The following is a 15,153-nucleotide window of genomic DNA, read 5'->3' on the forward strand; positions in this document are numbered from 1 at the left end:
TTAATATCTCTTTGCTTTGTCTGTACGATATTCTTTATCTTGATGGGTATAAACATATCGATGGCTTGACTTTAGTAGGTCAAATAGAGTCCGAATCCCGAATTATTTTTGCCAAGCTGTCGGATGGAAATACCACTAGCACATCCGATCGATTCTGCTGAGACCTTGGCCATGTGGAGCATCGCGAGTCAGGGGGTGTCGATCACGCTAGCTCAGCACAGCACACCGGTAGTTGATCAGACATGGGACTCGGGGAGAAGCAACATGAATCTATGATACTCGAATTTTCGTGTTTTATTGAGCGCACTCTACCCATCCTCCCAAGCAATATAGTCTAGTTTTTACAGGTTTCCCTTTCCCCTTCCGCCATGCCCTTGAGCGATATAGATCTATGTATCTCACTCTCGCCCACAAGTTGCCTTCACTTCAATTTGCTCAAGACATTTCTCTGCAGCCTCACTTAACCCCGCGTGAGAGTCTATCTCTGACTGCTTAGGCAGAGCGAGTTCCAGTGGGCTGGCCAGCAGGAGGGGTTCCACTGCCCGAAGGAGGTTGACCTCCCTGGCCACCGCCACCGCCGCCTCCACCGATACCACTGTCCAAAGCATGGCCACCATCGCTAGCCAAGTATCCAGCAACACCGTAGTACTCATCCGAGGTGTAGTCCGCAGTAGTGTTGATACCAATCTGAATCCAAGCAAAGATTCCATCCTGGACAGAGTCCCCCAGGTAGACGTACTGAGGGAAGGGATCATAAGACTCATCGGCCTGGAGGACAGACCACATATCCTCCTCGTTGGTGGTCACTTCGACAGTGTTGGTGTTGTAAGGAGCAAGAGCTTCAACTTCCTCACGGAGATCCTCGGGCCAGAAAAGCTGACCAATGTGCTGAACAGGGCTGTTATAGACCTGAATTGTGCCGTTGGAAGACACCGAGGCATTGGCGTGAGTGAGGAGATGAGTATGGGTAGCGCGTCCCTCGTAATGACCAGGGAAGATGGTCTCAAACTGAACAACACCATCGTGGTCGGTGATCTGAATACCGCGAAGGAAAGTTGTGTTCAGACCAGCTTGGGAGCTGACACCGGAGTAAACACCAGTGGCATTGCAGTTCCAAACGTCGGTGGCCAAGTTGGGGACTCCATTGCAGGTCGAGACATCGACGTATTGGACCTCGAGGAACAGAGGTACTCCGTCGCAGAACTCTTTCTCGATGACGTTGGATCGCAGGTATTCGCCGACGATGTAGTAAGGACCAGCAGTGATCTCGGGAGACAAGATACAGCTGGAGTTGGCGCCAAAGACTGTCTCGAGAGGAGTGAACATGTCGTTCTTTGAGACTCCAGTCTTGTTGTGGTTGACAGCCTCCCACTTGACAATATCATCTTCATCGCGGCGGTGCTTCTTGGCGGCTATTGAAAAATGTTAGTACCAGAAAGAAAGTCGAAAAGAGAATTCTTAGCATACCAGTCTTGATGCCAAGTCTCTTACGAAGCTTCTCGACCTTCTCTGCTCGGCGAGCAATCGAACGAGCCTTCAGCTCCCGGGCATGCAGAGAACTAGAGCACGCATTCAGCGATCGCTGGCCCAGGTTGGCGATAGTGTCGCGGGTCTGGATCTGTCTCTTGATCTTCTGATGATCATGTTTCTCACCAGGATGAGCGGAAACAAGACCAGCGAGAACGAAACCCGCTGAAGCGAGGGACTTGAAAGAGACCATGTTGAACAAAGGATTGACGAGTGAGAAGGTTGTAAAGAAGCATATTCAGAAGCGATTAGGTTAGCTTTTATATATAATACAGTTCATCGGATTGGTGGCTCGGAGAATTACAGCTTACACGTCCGTTACGCAATACCGATCCGAGTGGATGCCTCAGCCTTGATGGCGGCATAATGAAGGACTGGATGCATTCGCGTTCACTTAGATCTCCCACAACCCGAAAAATATGTGGGTTTTTCGGCTTTTTCAAGGTTACGGGAGCTAACGTCATCTAGATTAGCCATGCGCCACGGAAACATGTGGGGGAAGTAATCCGAAATTCAGATGAGATTATTGGTCGGGGCAAGAGGTTAGAGTGCACTGCCATGACGGAATTAATGCGGTTCTGGTCCGTGGCCTGAAAGACCTGGGATGCTGTGGATGCATTGCTAAGGGGTGAAATACAGACTATTCTGCTATCTAAGAGTTGCGTTGGTATGTAATTCGAACCGTAGCGGTGAGACTAACTCTCGCCATGAGCACACTTGAAAGCCTCTATCATGCGCTGAGCCCCATCATCAGCATACATCATATCTTCCATGTCGATACTGCTCTGGATATGCTCGTAAGCTCTAGGTCGCATCTCCTTCTCATAAGCAACAATTGCCCGCTCTAGAGCTTCTGCATCATGTTTCTGATCATAAGGTCCTTCGCGAACCCCAGTTTCGGAGATGATTTGGTCGAATAGTACAAGCGCGTCATACATGGCTTGGTTCACGCCTTCACCATTTGGAGTAGCGAGATGCGCAGCGTCTCCGAGCAAAACAACGCCTGGAGCGCGTTTCCATCTAGGTCGGCCATGGTGTACATCTTCATCATTAGAAGAGAACAAGGTCTTATCGAGGCGATAAAGTGGCCAAGGGCGCCACGGTCCCTCAGACGCCTTGATTAAACGTCTCAAGTCTTGTGTCCAGTTTTCGTAAAAGCCTCCAGATCCAAGCATCGTCTTTCGCGCTTTGTCCATGTCATTTGGATCAGCGTCACCGCCAGGACGCGTCAAGGACTCAGGTGCTACTACGCCCATGTACATCCGGTATGAGGTATCGGATAATTGTTGGACTGCGAGGGTGGATTTGGCACTCATTGCCACGGCTGTTCCTTTGCCTGCTATTTGTTGCGCGAGTTTGTATTGTGAGTTGTCTGGTGATATTCTGCCTTCAATAAACGATTTCCCAGAATAGATGGGCTTGGCGTCAGTGATCTGTGAATAAAATTAGTTAATTATTCTCACCAGTGTAGGTCATGGAACACTCACGAGAGACCGTACTTTGCTCCAAGCACCATCTGCTCCGACAATGAGTCGAAAGCCACTCTCAGTCGATCCGTCGCGAAACTTGAGGGTCCAATCGCGCGCTCCTCCATTTTCCTTCTGATAAACAGCATCCAATATCTTGCCCCAACGAATACGATCCGTTGGCAAAGAATTGAGTAACAATTGTCGCAGCTGTCGACGGTCTATCTCTGGTCTATCACCACCATCATCTTCTCCAAACGAAGCCCGGAATTTCCCTTGAAAGTCCATCAAGGTCATCGTTGTCGCATCGCATCGAGCCAATGACTTGAACTGGTCGTGGAGACCTGCGCGACGGAGCGCTTCTTGGCCTGATTCTTTATGGATGTCTAGCGTACCACCTTGGCTTCTTAGTGTTGATGTTGGAGACTCGTCGCGCTCAAAAACGACATAATTGATGCTTGCGGTCTGGAGCAGACGTGCTAACGTGAGACCGCATGGGCCACCGCCGATGATTGCGATTGGTGGAACAGCTGAGATTCCCATATTTGAGTATTTAAAGACGTTGCTTGACTGAAAAGTGATGGAGATGAGTCAAGCTGCTCACACAGATTGGGTTTGGGTGTCATTTATAATTCATTATAGAGTAGATACTGCGACGCGAAAAATAGACTTGGCTGCCTTGCGATTTTCCATGCATGGTCTCATTTCATCACCGTGATTGGATGGACATTTCCTCGAGCTATGGTTCGGGTGTAAGTAAGACCCGAGGGAGTCTGATGTGATGATGTCAGGATCTGAAAACTGGTGTTGATTCGGGACTTTCTATGCCCCGAGTTGGGAATTAGAATGTTCACCAACAAATACGGTTAAAACCCAGGATTATCCGGCATTTAAGAAAGAAAAATTCTGATCTAGATCCTCGTTTTGTCTAATTGAAATCTTTCACTGTTTTGGAAGCTACACAGTAATGATTCTCTTTAGGATTTATGACTGAGTAACGCTGGTTTACCCTACAGAGAGCAATGAACGCGAAACACAGCCACGAACGCGGTAAATGAGTTAAACACAGCCACAGAGATAAGATACCAAGCCACTGTTCGCCAAGGACCGCCAGGACGCAAGCGATGTTCTATTATTAGAAATGCAGCCTCAATTTACCAATGTATTACAATATCTAGTGCACAGAGCATGGGACAAGTGTAGCACAGCTTAAAACACTTTTATACCAGAGAACAATAGTTGCTCTCGCGAAAGAGAAGTAACGAGCTAAGTAGCTGTAGGACCGGGTACGAATATTGTCCTTCCTTAGTTCTTGATCTCAAACACCTCGCTCCTCGTCTCATGCTTTGGGGAGCGATCTACAAGTGGCTTCAAGCCTGGTAGGGCGACGACAGTAATAGCAAGTGCCATTTCAAGCATACTCATAGGGTCTGGAAAGGAGACATCAGAAGCTGAGTTGGTATGATCCGAGAGAGGGAAGACTTACAAACAAGATTCTCTTGGCCAGTGCCAACCTTGAGAGTCACAAATCGCACAATAGTAGTGCAGATAGTCAGAGCACCAAGGACAAAGGTAAAAGTGACACCCTTGGAAGGCTGAAGAACACCCTGGACCAGCAGGATGAGAGGGAGGGCGTATACTACAAGATCAATTAGTATTTGGTGGAGCGCGGCAGGCAGAAGGGAACGTCAACATACCGGCAAGATAACAGGCCAAGTTCAGGGTAAAGTTGAGAATGAAGGGCTCAGGTGCATAGAAGACACTGCAAGCACCCTCCTCCTGAGACCACTGAATGGAAACATCCTTTCCACAGAAGAAAGTGTCGTCCCAAAGGATCGCCATGTATGATGCGCAGACAAAGGCAGTGATGCCATACAGAGCCTTTCGCATACCGGAGCCCATGCCGGTGGAGGGGAGGAAGTAGGCCCAGTAAAAAGCAAGCATGCTCATCTTGGGGAAACCCATGCCGACATCGTAAAAGTAGTTGGAAGCGAAGGAGATCTGCATAGATAAGTTAGTCGCGTGACGCTTTAAGGAGGCTGAGATCGTCTCACCTTGGAGAGCTTGACAGATGTCTCATACTCATCCATGACACCCATCTGGAAAGTCAGAGTGTCGCAGATGATGAGGGCGAGAGCATTAACGGCGGACAGAAGAAGAAGGTAATCGGACCAAGCCAACTTCTCACGCGCACGGAAGAGACGCGCGTAGATACGAAGACCGACGAAGACATAAGAGGCTGCCAGCAAGATCCATTCCGAGATCTAAGCTTGTGAGTATGCTTGCAGATATGAAGATCGATAGCTAAAGTGACCTACCATGCAATCCTTTCCATCGATGAAGAACGCCATTGTGAACTCCGATTGTCTTCCAGTCCAAAAACAACGGGAAATATAACGGTGCACTCGCGGCAATAGAGAAGAATAAAAAGAATTAAGGTTCACAGGACTGCAGGTATACTTTAAAATTCCAGTTCATGGTGCTTATTTAATACGCCGCATGGTTACAGCACCAGCACCTCGGCTACAGAAGAAAAAAAAGAAAAAAACAACAATATCGAACGACCTACTGCATAGAATGCAACACTAAAAGGTCCCTGGAGGATCCATGGGGTGAGTTTTACCCGCTGCAAGTCTACGGCACAAGTCGGGCCATGGACAGGAGGGACGTATCGGGAAACGGAAAAAGCAATCGCATTTCTGCTTTACGGGATTTTTAATTGAGAAAATGACCGGGGTTAGCATTTGACATGGGGGCTAAAACTGGAGGGGTTGTAAATGAGAGGTGGTAATTGGCCGGGTTGCAGTTCCGTCGATATGCAAACGAGAATAAACCTGGGACCAACGGATGTAACATGGGAAAGAATTTGACAGGGGAAGAGTGTTGAGACGATGTGTGTGTTGGTTGATCTTTGAGCTTTGTGATGGAGGGAGGGAGTCTTTTTGTTAATGCACCAATAAGAGATTCAATATTGACTTTCTGTTGGTTCAAGGTTTTCACACGTTTCAGTAAAACTCTGCATTGAACTAAAGGGTAAGTTAAGAATTCATGCATGATGATCTGATCTATGGTAAACTGTCATATTCTATGTGTATATTTCTTTATTATACATAACTCGGGGTCAGTGAGACCAACTGTTATGTCACTCTTATTCCCGGCCATTTCCCGTTTTGTTGGTCCACCTGCATATCTAATGCAACGCTTTACATCCATCCACCACCATCCATACTCTAACAGCACACATATTCACCCCCGTCCCGAATTCCCCTGCCAGTCACCGTCTTCTCTTCGCTGGTAGGTCACACTTATGCGGGCCGACTTGTAGATACCTTGAAGGTTGGTCAGCTCCACTTCACTGCCGGAGTCTTCTTCGGCGCCCACCGCCACGCGAGCCGTGGAGGCGTACAGTTCTCTGTGGTGGTCACGGCCGCTTGACAGCTTGTTGAAGTGACTTGAGGTTGTCACTGTACCTGAGTGCTTGTTGTAGCCTGAACCTGTCTGTGTAGTGTTTTGCTTAGAGGAGCGCAGGCCGAGGCCGTGGAGGAGGGATTTGAGGGCGGGGAGAGATACGACGACTATTGCGGCGGCGATCTCTGTCATGGAGAGGACGTCTGAGGAAGTCAGTAAATCTGTCATGACGGAAGACTTGAAGTTGATGATGTTGACTCACAAACATTGGTCCAGGCATGAATTGCCTCGACAGTCGCAAATCTACCAATGCTTGCTCCCAATGTGATGAGTCCAGATGCAAAGATCGCAACCAGACCTGCCTTGTACCGCCTGCTGAGCTGTAGACCAAAGAGAAGCGGGAAAGGCAGTGCAAAGACTGTCAATAATGTTAGTGATTACTTGAGCATACCTTCACTGAAATGAACATACCAAGCATGTCGGAGATGAGATTCATGACCCAATCAATCCGGAAGACAGTCTTTGAGTCAAAAGTACTGCACTCTCCATCAATCTCCCAATTGACAGATACGTTTGAGCCGCACCAGAAGGTATCCAAGAAACAAGTCGTGAGCATAAACGACCCCGTCAAAGCAGTAACTCCATAGAGGAATTTTCGTAGCAGCGGTAGTGTTTGTGGAATAAGCTTAAAGTAAAGCGCCAACAACGCCAGCTTCGGGAAGTATACACCCGTGTCGTAGAAATAGTTTCCCGCAAACGAGACCTTCATCAACGTGATCTGATCCTCAATACTTCGCGGCGGCGCACTTGGATCATATTCGTCCATTCCCCCCAAGTTATACGCTGCCGTATCGGTCCCAAATAACGCAGCGGCATCGAGTAGAGAGGCGATGAGAAACCAATCGCTGACGGTGAGACTCTGGTGTTGTCGAATTGTTCGAAGGGCTAATCGAGCGAGCACGAGGAGCGTTGATATTCCGAAGAGCACGGCCTCGATGGGCTGCATCGTAGATCGCGGTTAGCAAGCGAGTCATGGTCTCAATCTTGCCAAGAAATGCAGATCATGGCTCGGATTGATCAAGGCAGTGGACCAGGACAGATCGGAATGGTAACTTACCACCACGGCCTCTTTAGCGACGCCAGCCATATCTCGAGATACAAAGCAGGCAGCTCAACTCATAAATGAAGAAAACCAAAAGTTGAGATTCAAAATTGAGGTCTAACGAGATGGGGTTGGCGTCGATTAAATGAAAAGCCGAAGCTCTCTTCTGTGACGTCCTGCATACAGCCTGTGTGCGGCGGTGCCGGTTCCGAAATCAGCACATGAGAATCATTACACTACAGCACAATCACAATGAACGGCATCATAAGCTTTCACAGATCATCCAGTACCGGGGCAAGCACACACACGAGCTGACACACCACAAACTTCCGGGCCTTTTGTGAGACGGATGTCATATGCATCTGGCTAAAAACTGTCAAATACAGGGGTAAAGTGCTTATGGTGGTCAATGTCAGATCGCTTCGCGACGCCACCAGATACGGGGCGCACTGGCGCAGTTGGTTTACAAAGACATGATGAAGGATATTTTACTGGGAATATGCATGCGGTAATCCGAATCACTCTGTCATTAATCTCAACCTACAGTGGGAAAAAGCAAGGATTCGAAACGGTCGGCGGAAAACGGAGCTTATTGGACATGAGAAAAAGCAAGCAAATTCCCGCAGCGCTCTCCTTCGGCCCTTTGACACGTATTGTTAGTAACTGATTTTCATGCGTCTGCGGCACAGTACAAGGAAATTGTCCGTTGGTACCATTTGTTGAATATGGTGTTGGATCTCGAATAGGGAGCTCGGAGGGACTTCCCGAAGAGATCGACACGCCAGAAGGAACTGGTACAAATATAATCCCTGCATGGCCAAGATACGGGGCAGAGCATGGGTATTGGCTAATGTGCTGCTAACCGAGGAGTCTCGGGCCGTAGGGGTTTATTGGTTGCATGCCGCTTTTTCCGAGATCTGAAACGGTAAAGAGGCGCTCGAGTGAGAGACAAGCTTTGCTGCAAGAGGTTTATTAGGAGTAAAGCATGCTTTGATCAGCATTGAATCGTCGCTTGGAATTATCTCCACGATTGAAGCGCAGATCACTGGACCGTGAACTTGGCTCTTGGGACTCTGTCAGAATGCCATTCCAGTAGCCGAAACATGACATGCAAAACATAAAGAAAAAGCAATAACTGATGGGCTGATGTTATCGACAATCATGCCACGTCCCAAAACCAACCAGTCTCGAAACGTCTAGTCAACATTATAAAACCTCCTGCCAAACACTGGTCGAAACTAAATCGACTGAAACAATCCCAGGTCCGTTCCACTTAGTTCTAGAGCTTCACGACGTTACACTTTTTAACCTTAGCTGAAAGCTTGTCTTTAGCCTTTCACAACGGGCGCAAGATCCCTTACCCTTTTCTGTCTAGACTAATCTACCAGAGTGCCGAAATTAGAAGACCTTTCGCGGGCTTCGGAGACTTCTTTGTCTGGATTTGTTGTCCGGCGGCGAATTTGAAAGTCTTAAAGGGCGCTGTATACGTGGTATTCTGGACGGAGAGTGGTGAGGCTTTTGATGGAATTCGCTGCGGCTGAAGTCGAGGTTACATCGTGGGCTCGGGTTCGCTTCTAGAGACCCGAGTCTTGCCGCAGAAGCAATGAAACTTTGGATAAAATGGCATGTCAAAGTATAATGCGGAAGCGAGTAACATTCGAAAAGCAAGCATTAGAAAGTGCCAACTGTAATCCAATCACCCACTGTCATCTCGCAGAGTTTGGCATTCCCGAACATCCGAGCAACAGCATAAAACTATACCTTGTCTGGAAGATTCGGCCTATCCTGCCCCGTTTGGCATTCAAAAAGCTCAGCTCTTTATACTGAGGCGAGTAAACAATCATCAATGGCATTAGTGCGGACCTGAGTGGACAGCAACTCATGTAAGTGTGATGACAAGACTAGGTGACGTTTTACTCTAGCAGGGGTCCAATCAGCATACTTGAGAGCATCAAGAAAACCCGTTTAACGGGTCTGGCATTAGTGTAATACCGTCGTGACATATAAATCACCTAATCCCCTCTGCTCTACACATTTCGCAAACTCCTCATCCTGATGCTGGGCATAGCAACTGTACTCTGACTTGAAGAAGACCTCAATACCTCGCCCTAAAAGGGTCAGGCGACTATGAATCCTCAACTATTTCAAACCTATACACAGAGACATCCATCGTGGCATGATTAAATTTAACGAGCTTGGATAGATGGGGTGGCACCCTTATGCTAGATAAACATCACGAGACTTGGTGACCGCTGTCAGCAACCTACGGCAGAGACTGGCGAAGCAAGCACATAAAACTTGAGTGTCCAGAACGCCCGAAGAACTCGAACAGCTTTGGCGCGTGCTGCCTGAGTCTAAATGACACTGTGTCATAGGGTATCATAGTTTAAGCTTTACTAAAACTCAAATTTGGGTGTGTGCCCTGACGATCCAGGTTACAGCCTTTCACTATCCAGTGTTCCTTTTATCACAATGACGTCTTCTCTCCCACATAGACGCAATGCTATGGCACGTGGCAACCTTTTCGGTGCCTGTTAGTGTCATAGATCGTTCAAGCTGCGCTGATATTTTGTTGGTATAATGTTTGACAGCTTCCCCGCACTAATCGTCTCCGCTAAACTTGATCGGCCGCTGATGTTTCCCCACCATCTTGACCGTTGGTGTCTTCCCAGTATACGGTTGGACACTGTACTCAAATGAGTGTTACGATGATCTGACGCGCCTTATGCAGCTTGGCAAAGGTGGGTTCTCGGGATGGTGGTGTGTTGTCAACTAGCTTAGGGGATCCCCTCAATAATCTGTGATTCCTTGGCTTGAGCTCTGCAGCTGTGGGGGTATGGATGGCGAGGGGACTGTGAATTCTGGTTTCCCAGTTTCAACACCACAAGGTGACCATGGTGATGTTTTCTTATCATCTGTGTCGGCAGCCTGAACCTTAATCTTATGGCCAGCAAGATGACCGTGTCGTGTTTGGTCTCCTCCAATGGAGCCATATAAAGTGTATTGAGCCGCGGCGTTCTTCAACGACTATTTTTGCAGTGCCACATCTCCAACATATCTTCACCTCTTTTACCCAGTCTTGACCAACATCTCCCTCCTGACCAACACTTCCTAGACCAACAACGCCATGGCCACGAGGGAGCTACTCATCGTTATTCTAAACCATACCAACGAGGAGCTCAACACAGAGCCTGAATGGCCAACTCTCAACCACGGCCAATGGAACAAGACGCCAGACTTACAGCCGCCGCAGACAATTCTAGCAGGGGAGAGCGGCATGCTACGCTGCAAGTCGAGTCATATAGGCGGAGGCCTTGATGGTTCGATCACATACCGCATCGTCGGATTCGAGGGGAGGAACGAGGTTGCGTTTATGTGGAGTGTCCCGTATGTTGGGGCAAATAAATTTGATGCCTCATGTGCTGTATCTGACTTTGGAGTCGAGATCTTAGGCGGGCGGGGTAGGGAGGCTGTCGTTGTCTTTGTTTTTGGTGAGTCTGATGCTTGCGGGGATGGCGAGAAAGTCTAATGCTCTTGTAGGACCAGCGAAGATGGTAGATGTAAGCCCCGAGTGATGGTGTGCGGGCAGCTGTTACCAAGTATCCTGTCGAGTGTGCCAAGAGTCTTGTAGGTGGCTTCAACCACAAATGAATCGACAAAATGTCATTGTATCTGTGTGTGATATGCAAGTTATTTGGGGATGGCCCTGATTAAGACTAAATGGATTATATTAGGTGCATGCTGCACCAAGTTCAATCTGTGTAGGTTATGGTATATTCCGTGGACCAATGAAATTATGCCATTCGGCTTCCGCAGTTTGTGGCTGCTTACTCCAAAAGATTAACATTACCCCGCCTGCACCCTCCCTTGGCTAGAACGCTGGAACAGTGTGAGATGGATTGTGGCCTAGACATTATCTGTCGCTTCGGAATTTCGCTGATAACCATGGACTTTGGGGTCCCCTCTTGAGTGCAAGAATCATTAGTCCACCATCTAAATACCGCAATGGTTCATGCTTACCTGGCAAGCTTTTCCGCATGTTGCTTTATATCGGTCTTTGTCTCGTCGAGCTTGATATAGGTACGGAAAACGTATATACCCTGTATTTGGTCGCGTCAGCTCTGCCGTGTTCTGCTTAACGTGGAAATAACTCACGAGAATGCCACTCAGAAGATGGAGAAACCACGCAATGAATGAAAACGCAAGGGCTGTCCTCCACGAGCCGCAACCCGCCGAGTTAACATTCACCGTCCCAACAGGTCCAACTCGCCAATAGCGACCCCAGTAGTAGCCCCAATAATTGTAGTACCAACTCGCAGAGCAAGTGTGACTCCCGGTTCTCTATGAATGCGGATCAGTAGGCGTGGGGTGATTAGAGGATGGCAAGGCGCTACCGTCTGGAGCAAGCAGTATGCCACGAGCCACATGACAAACATGACAAAGTCAAAAGGAAAGCCTAAGAACAAGGACTTGAACGGCGGGCAGAAGCAGATGGAGTAAATAATGCCGAGACATGCGACGACGATAGCGTAGATGATGCGTCCGTCAATATGCACCTGCGCGATGCCCGCAAGGTAGGTGAAGCGCGAGAGAATGCCCAGGACGATTATAGCGGAGGCGAGTTCGGAAAGACGGAGAATAACAGAGATGACTTTGTGCGCAACGCCGGTTTCCGCCATGTTTGCATGAGCTGGAGTGATGGGGTTTGAAAATATGATGTTGCAGATTATTCCAAGCGAAATGGATGTTTTGCTACTCAGACTATCATGAGATTGTAGAGCGAGCAGTGCTGTATATATTCATGAAGCGGCTAGTGATTTTCTGCCCTCGACGTAAATATTACGTAAATGTCATCTTCATCGGTATTGCATGTTTCGTTATGCTCAGTACTGTGTTCCCCATCTGCCGTGTTAAATGACAAGTAGTATCAGCCCCTACAAGTCCCTTTATTGTTGACTGAAGTAAGTGGCTTGGGATTAGACGTAGCACAGTCTGGTTGGGCACCATCACATGCAACAAGATGTAACTGACGAAACAAATTCTTTATTGTAGCGCGTGTCAACCAGGGCGGACACAGTGCAACTGCATTCAACGTTCATTTAGTCCGAGTTGAAAGCCATCTCATGATTGCTGCTGCAATCTAGCCGAGATGCTGATAGGGCTTACTGAACTGAACTGATGGCTACAGCAAGCCGTACTCAGTCACAACAAGATTGATTGGGAGATGGCCGAATGGCCCTGGGTATGTACAGAAGCCTCACCATCAGTATGACGCATTTCATCAACCTTGAGCCGGTGAACTTCCTATCCTGGTTCTGGCCGTGTAAAATATACTGACTTGCATATGGGCACAATTGACATACATCCTTTCAAGCCATCGGGCGATCTACTCGCCGCGGAAAGACAGGCAACTGACAACAACATACGATGTGGCATATCACACACCCAAGCCCCTCTGCTCCGCATATTTCGCAAATTCTCCATCCTTCTCCAGCTGGGCATAACAAGTCTCCTCCAAACCAAAACAGACTTCGATACCTTCATCCTCCCCAGCATTTCTGACTCCGGCTCTAGACGGAAGTACAAAGAAGAAGCCTTCAAAATTCGGATGCGGCCATCTTAGTGCGGCAGGCGTCCCAAAGCCAAAGTCATGGTTCTCGTATGATTTCATGGTATGCCAGTCAAAAGCCATGCAGTCTAGACCAAGCACCCAATGCATATCTAGCTCTGACCATTGAAGGTTTGAAGACCCTGCTGCATACTTGATGAGATCTGACATGTACTCTGGATTGACAGAGTTGGTACTCTCGCGTACTGCCCGAGCAAGAACTGGTAGGGTCGTCTCCAGGTCACCAAGAACCTCAGAAATGGTAAATGTTTTTGAATGCGGCATAGTGATAGCAGTGCCTATGTATCGATCTGAAATTGGGAAGCCGGTGCGCCCACGGCCATTGACTGCATGAACTGCTTTGGATGGTATAGCCGGATCTGGCTTGAGAAGCCTGGACTTGGCTTGGACAGTTGCACGCCACATTATAGACAGGATGGCATCATAAGTAGAGATCCAAGTTCCTGGTTCCAGACCAGCACTGCATTTTGCTTTGAGTAGTTGTAGTTTGCTTTTGGGGAAGTGCCATATACGAGTCTTGACAACTGGCATCTTGAAGTCTGCTGGAGGGGGAGCTGGAGGACCATCTCGAAGTTTCATAATAGGGAACTTGGCACTCAACCTCTCCAGCTCTTCAGCAGTTAGCTTGGGTTTGTTTTCCAGTGATAGGATACTGCGTGATGGTATCTCAGATCTAGATGCTGCAAACCCATTGAGCGAGTTCCCATTGGCCGCGGCAGCGGTGTATCTCGCCCATGCTGTGAATAGGCTCTCAAAGCCTGGCCCATCACAGACTTGATGCGTGATCGCTAGGCCAATAATAATGCCACCTTCGATGAATGTTATCTGGGCACCTCCTACTGCGGGACCAATGACGGAGATGTCACTTCCCGGGACTGGAAAGTGGGGGCCGACGAACTGTTCGGGTAGTACTTTGGGTGCATCAAGAAGATGAACGGGAAAGTCATGCTTGTCTAGAACAGGGAAGGCGGGTAAATCTTCAGGGCTAGCGTCCTTGATGTGGAGGGTGAAGTGAGATTCTGCCTGTTTCTTCACCACAATGCGTCGACTTTCATTGTCAAAGTGTAGAGTTCCTGTTCACGCCAATTAGTCTTTGTGCTGAGTAACGCCGTGCGGATGACTGACCCGACAGGATGGGGTAATCAACCAGTGTACGCTCCAACCCAGTGACCAGACTCTCGACAATAGAGTCTTTGCAAACATCCTGGGGCAGTTCAAAAATCTCAATCATGTGCACGTAGAGCTTGGGCATCAGGTGATCCAAGTCCGAAAGCTGAAAGATTCTACCTGGGGCATTTGTTTCAGCGCCCATAGGTCGGACGTTGATTACTCGTTGACCAGTCATCGTTGCTGCTATCGCTCAACAGAGTAGTGGACAAGTGCGGCGCACAGCTGAAACAGAAAAGCAAATATACAAAGGATGGGGGACTGGAAGTGCTGTACCAGCGATGATGCTTCTCAATGGAGATGCTGTCCGCCATAGCCAATGAGAATTTGGTTTATATAGATGTTGCACCTACGCTAAGAATGGGCCGAGACGCGAGATCTGTGGAGATGGTTGTACTGGTTACTGATGGTTTCTTTTAAGCGATATGGTGTGATTATCCAGAGCCATGCGACTTCAAGGCTGAGGTAACTCTGTTCCTACTCACATTCATATGCAGGAGAATCCTTCGCGCTGTCAAGGGCTGGATAAGATCAATGGGACCGCAAACATGTTCAAGGTGCACTGTGCATGGCCATGGTACCTGCATGACTTGAGCCTCTGATCTGAAGCAGAGTAATCGCCGCTTCAAAACTTGATAATCGATTGATGCAGAAATACTGTGTCTGACAATGGGAGAGATGCGACTTGCCAGTCGTCACGTCCTTGCATCTCCTCTCCTACAGAGCGACGGACTCTTCCCAGCATAAAACCGAGAGAGCTTCACACAATGAATCATGGCACAGACTTACAAATAATCACACGATAGGACATGCTCGCGAGAAACGAAATAGTTTCAGCATGGTTGCCTACGAAG

The 15,153-nt window shown here is 48.3% G+C and overlaps 7 protein-coding genes across 9 annotated transcripts; 1 reads left to right on the plus strand and 6 right to left on the minus strand.

The window, feature by feature from the left end:
• Positions 1-492: 492 nt before the first annotated feature.
• Positions 493-1,720, minus strand: FOIG_15547 (uncharacterized protein; the record flags this gene model as incomplete). Its single annotated transcript, XM_031216919.1, has 2 exons — positions 493-1,412; positions 1,468-1,720. 2 exons carry the CDS (start codon positions 1,718-1,720, stop codon positions 493-495), a joined length of 1,173 nt encoding a protein of 390 aa, XP_031053358.1.
• A 502-nt stretch (positions 1,721-2,222) lies between these two features.
• Positions 2,223-3,536, minus strand: FOIG_15548 (uncharacterized protein; the record flags this gene model as incomplete). Its single annotated transcript, XM_031216920.1, has 2 exons — positions 2,223-2,960; positions 3,015-3,536. 2 exons carry the CDS (start codon positions 3,534-3,536, stop codon positions 2,223-2,225), a joined length of 1,260 nt encoding a protein of 419 aa, XP_031053359.1.
• A 762-nt stretch (positions 3,537-4,298) lies between these two features.
• Positions 4,299-5,434, minus strand: FOIG_15549 (uncharacterized protein; the record flags this gene model as incomplete). The annotated part of the gene is made up of 5 exons (XM_031216921.1): positions 5,312-5,434; positions 5,048-5,257; positions 4,691-4,994; positions 4,480-4,632; positions 4,299-4,423 (listed from the first exon to the last, which is right to left on the minus strand). The coding sequence occupies exons 1-5, from the start codon at positions 5,342-5,344 to the stop codon at positions 4,299-4,301; spliced, it is 825 nt and encodes a 274-aa protein (XP_031053360.1). The 5' UTR covers positions 5,345-5,434.
• A 545-nt stretch (positions 5,435-5,979) lies between these two features.
• On the minus strand, positions 5,980-7,662 carry FOIG_15550 (uncharacterized protein). Of its 3 annotated transcripts, XM_031216924.1 has the most exons (5): positions 7,519-7,603; positions 6,873-7,401; positions 6,664-6,819; positions 6,400-6,604; positions 5,980-6,322 (listed from the first exon to the last, which is right to left on the minus strand). In XM_031216924.1, exons 1-5 carry the CDS (start codon positions 7,546-7,548, stop codon positions 6,268-6,270), a joined length of 975 nt encoding a protein of 324 aa, XP_031053363.1. In that variant the 5' UTR covers positions 7,549-7,603; the 3' UTR covers positions 5,980-6,267. The 3 variants fall into 3 exon arrangements, with proteins under 3 accessions (XP_031053363.1, XP_031053361.1, XP_031053362.1); XM_031216922.1 differs by having other exon boundaries at positions 5,980-6,604; positions 7,519-7,662; XM_031216923.1 differs by having other exon boundaries at positions 5,980-6,604; positions 6,873-7,519.
• Positions 7,663-10,630: 2,968 nt separating this feature from the next.
• FOIG_15551 (uncharacterized protein) lies at positions 10,631-11,032 on the plus strand (the record flags this gene model as incomplete). Its single annotated transcript, XM_031216925.1, has 1 exon — positions 10,631-11,032. One exon carries the CDS (start codon positions 10,631-10,633, stop codon positions 11,030-11,032), a length of 402 nt encoding a protein of 133 aa, XP_031053364.1.
• A 149-nt stretch (positions 11,033-11,181) lies between these two features.
• On the minus strand, positions 11,182-12,256 carry FOIG_15552 (uncharacterized protein). The gene is made up of 4 exons (XM_031216926.1): positions 11,898-12,256; positions 11,659-11,844; positions 11,524-11,603; positions 11,182-11,467 (listed from the first exon to the last, which is right to left on the minus strand). Exons 1-4 carry the CDS (start codon positions 12,180-12,182, stop codon positions 11,410-11,412), a joined length of 609 nt encoding a protein of 202 aa, XP_031053365.1. The 5' UTR covers positions 12,183-12,256; the 3' UTR covers positions 11,182-11,409.
• A 684-nt stretch (positions 12,257-12,940) lies between these two features.
• Positions 12,941-14,477, minus strand: FOIG_15553 (uncharacterized protein; the record flags this gene model as incomplete). Its single annotated transcript, XM_031216927.1, has 2 exons — positions 12,941-14,205; positions 14,258-14,477. The coding sequence occupies 2 exons, from the start codon at positions 14,475-14,477 to the stop codon at positions 12,941-12,943; spliced, it is 1,485 nt and encodes a 494-aa protein (XP_031053366.1).
• Positions 14,478-15,153: the final 676 nt, after the last annotated feature.

The sequence above is a fragment of the Fusarium odoratissimum genome (assembly GCF_000260195.1).
Source record: "Fusarium odoratissimum NRRL 54006 unplaced genomic scaffold supercont1.54, whole genome shotgun sequence".
NCBI classification, from domain to species: Eukaryota; Fungi; Ascomycota; class Sordariomycetes; order Hypocreales; family Nectriaceae; genus Fusarium; species Fusarium odoratissimum.